Genomic DNA, 2,586 nt, shown 5'->3' with positions numbered 1-2,586 from the left:
ACATTTTGAAGTGTCACTCCCTCAGTCCTTGAAACAGGTCTACCCAGTGTACTTGGTGGAGTAATTTGATTCGGTAAGCACTGTTGGGAAGGTTGTAGGAAGCTCCAGTGCAGGCTTCTCATTCGCTAAGAGTCCTTCACTGCCTGTAAACAGTAATTACTTCCTACTGTCATCCTCATTTCCTGATATCTGAATTTTACAATCAAGTCTTTTTCTTGTTGTTGTTGTTGTTGTTTTTGAGACAAGGTTAATCTGTGTAGTTTTGGAGCCTGTCCTGGAACTTGCTCTTTAGACCAGGCTGGCCTCAAACTCACAGAGATCTGCCTGCCTCTGTCTCCCGAATGCTGGGATTAGAGTCAAGTGCTACTACCACCTACCTCAAATCCCTTTTCAACCACAAATAAAGTCTCTTCCCCAGCTGAGATCCATGTGACTTCTACTTCTTCACATGAGGATCCATGTTTGGGTTCTTTCTTCTTCACTGGGGGTTGAGACATGGGGCAGCAGTGGCCAAGTGGCTGCTGAATTTGGGAGTGAAGCCAACCTCTGATGCCCAATCTTCTCTTCTAGGTGTGAACGATGTTAGACGTGGATACGAGGATTAGAGTTGCCATTTTTAGTGGTATGGTGGCCGGTACAATGATGCTGTTAATTATTGCCTATTTTCTCGTCTTGACAGCAGTCAAGGACGTCAAGTAAGTCACCTGAGTAGGAGTGAAGAACACTTCTGCAATGGGACACTGGGCCCTCTGCTGGAGCAGGGTCATTTCTCACTACAGTGGCCTCTTGTAGGGGAAAGTCAGGGGCCACTGTCAGGTATGAAGGATGGGGACAGATGGGTACAGAAATCTTGAGGGTTTTCCTTCTAGCTTGGTACTGAGAGCTTACAAGTCCACTGTTCTCAGCCGGAGTGTGTGTGTATGTGTGTGTGTGTGTGTGTGTGTGTGTGTTTGCACACACGTGTGCACTTGTGTGCCAGCATTCTTTTCTGTCACCAGGGAGTGTGCCTTCAGGGGTTTAACAGGACCCTGGCTGAGCACCCTTTCCCTCCCTGGCACTGTAGACTGGGGTATCCACAGAGGATGCCTTGGGCATGAGCTGTCTCCTACTCACAACAGAATATTACGATAGTGACCTCTTCCCACTCACTGGGGAGCTCACATGTCTTCTCATTCATTGTCAATGGCCATGGGAAAAGTGAAGTGGGTCAAGAGAATAGAGACTCCATGGAGGAAAGATGACAGGTTTGGATGTCAGACGAGAGATGTTAGAAGGTTGGGAGAGAAGCCTTAAGTATGAGAGGCAGGCTGTCAGCATTAATGGTGTCCCTTTCTCAGGACTTAGATGGTGGAGACCAGAGCTGAGTCCAGCCAACTCTAGCACCTTCTTCATCATTCCCACATCTCATGGGCCTGTAGCAGCCACTGGGTGCAAATCTCTCTCCCTTGCGGCAACCTGGGTTCACATGCATAGCAACTGTAGGAGAGGAAAAGATAGGGAAGGAGCAGAAGCTTTACCCCAAGGCTGGTGTCACATGAGTGATGGGCTTCAGCCCTGGACTTCCCATACAGCCCTCGTGACTGTCGAAGCTCACTGGAAAGGACAATTCTAAGCTCATTTTGTGTGTGTCTTTTCTTAAGATTCACAAATTGGGGAGATGTCGAAAGCTGCGTTAACTCACGCAAATTCACCAAAGAGAAGATCATCCGGGCCAAACCCATTACTGCCAAGTCTTGCTTTCTCCAGTACTATAATGAGTACAGCATCTATACAGACTCTGGCGCCCTGCAACATTCTTCTTGTGTCACCAACAAAAGACTCTGACATGGCTGAGGCGGAACCCAAAGTCTTCGAAATCAGCATTTCTTTGTTAGTTGAAAAATTTAATTTTCAAATTGATTTCTGCTATGTTTATACTATTACTTACTCTCTAATATGGTTTTATGTTCTTCGTATAAACACACAATAATAAAAATAATGTTATACTTTCAAAAATGTAATGCAATTTGCGGATCCTTGAAAGTTATTATTACCAACTGTTTAGGATAATAAGGAAATATAGCTTAGCAATTAGTCACCTATTATAATCTAATGTAGTCACATTAGGTATCTTTTTAAGGTCAAACAAATATATATTTTATAGACAGGTCAACTCCAAACACTTCACAGATCTACAGAATATGGCAATTAAGATATTTTAATAGCATAGGCTCATTTTTATGACAATGAGACATGTCTGCTTCTGGAAACACCAGTCTACTTCAAAGAAGATAACAGCATCTAAGAAACTCCAAATGAAGTTTACTTTCTTTGTGGTAAAAGTAAACCACTGGGCAAGAAAATACCCTTGCCTCAATTGCTGACAGTATGTTGTCCTAATTGGATAATCAGGGCACAACAAAAGGGACTGTCATACATTGTCAAGAGAAGGAGGGGAAGCCCTTTGAAATATCCTGCTTTACAGAAAAGTGTCGGATATACTAGGTATGTAGGCCAAAGATGGATGCCCCAATGTTGCCGAGGAACTTTGGGTGACTGTCCAGGCAGTCAGCTGTTTTTGTCATTTCTCACATTTTTGGGATGTCG

The 2,586-nt window shown here is 44.0% G+C and overlaps 1 protein-coding gene across 1 annotated transcript; it reads left to right on the top strand.

The window, feature by feature from the left end:
* The first annotated feature begins 579 nt into the window (after positions 1-579).
* On the top strand, positions 580-1,824 carry LOC126508626 (protein FAM24A-like). The gene is made up of 2 exons (XM_050154333.1): positions 580-695; positions 1,641-1,824. The coding sequence occupies exons 1-2, from the start codon at positions 580-582 to the stop codon at positions 1,822-1,824; spliced, it is 300 nt and encodes a 99-aa protein (XP_050010290.1).
* The last annotated feature ends 762 nt before the right edge of the window (positions 1,825-2,586 follow it).

This window comes from Alexandromys fortis, unplaced genomic scaffold (genome assembly GCF_014885135.2).
Source record: "Alexandromys fortis isolate MF-2015 unplaced genomic scaffold, M_Fortis_MF-2015_v1.1 scaffold_19, whole genome shotgun sequence".
NCBI lineage: Eukaryota > Metazoa > Chordata > Mammalia > Rodentia > Cricetidae > Alexandromys > Alexandromys fortis.
The sequence above is the reverse complement of the archived record's forward strand: the minus strand, read 5'-3'. Positions and strand labels throughout refer to the sequence as shown.

Coding starts and splice junctions, on each gene's coding strand:
- LOC126508626 (XM_050154333.1), top strand. CDS start 580: ATGTTAGACGTGGATACGAGGATTAGAGTTGCCATTTTTAGTGGTATG. Junction 696..1,640: donor ACAGCAGTCAAGGACGTCAA/GTAAGTCACCTG, acceptor TCTTTTCTTAAG/ATTCACAAATTGGGGAGATG.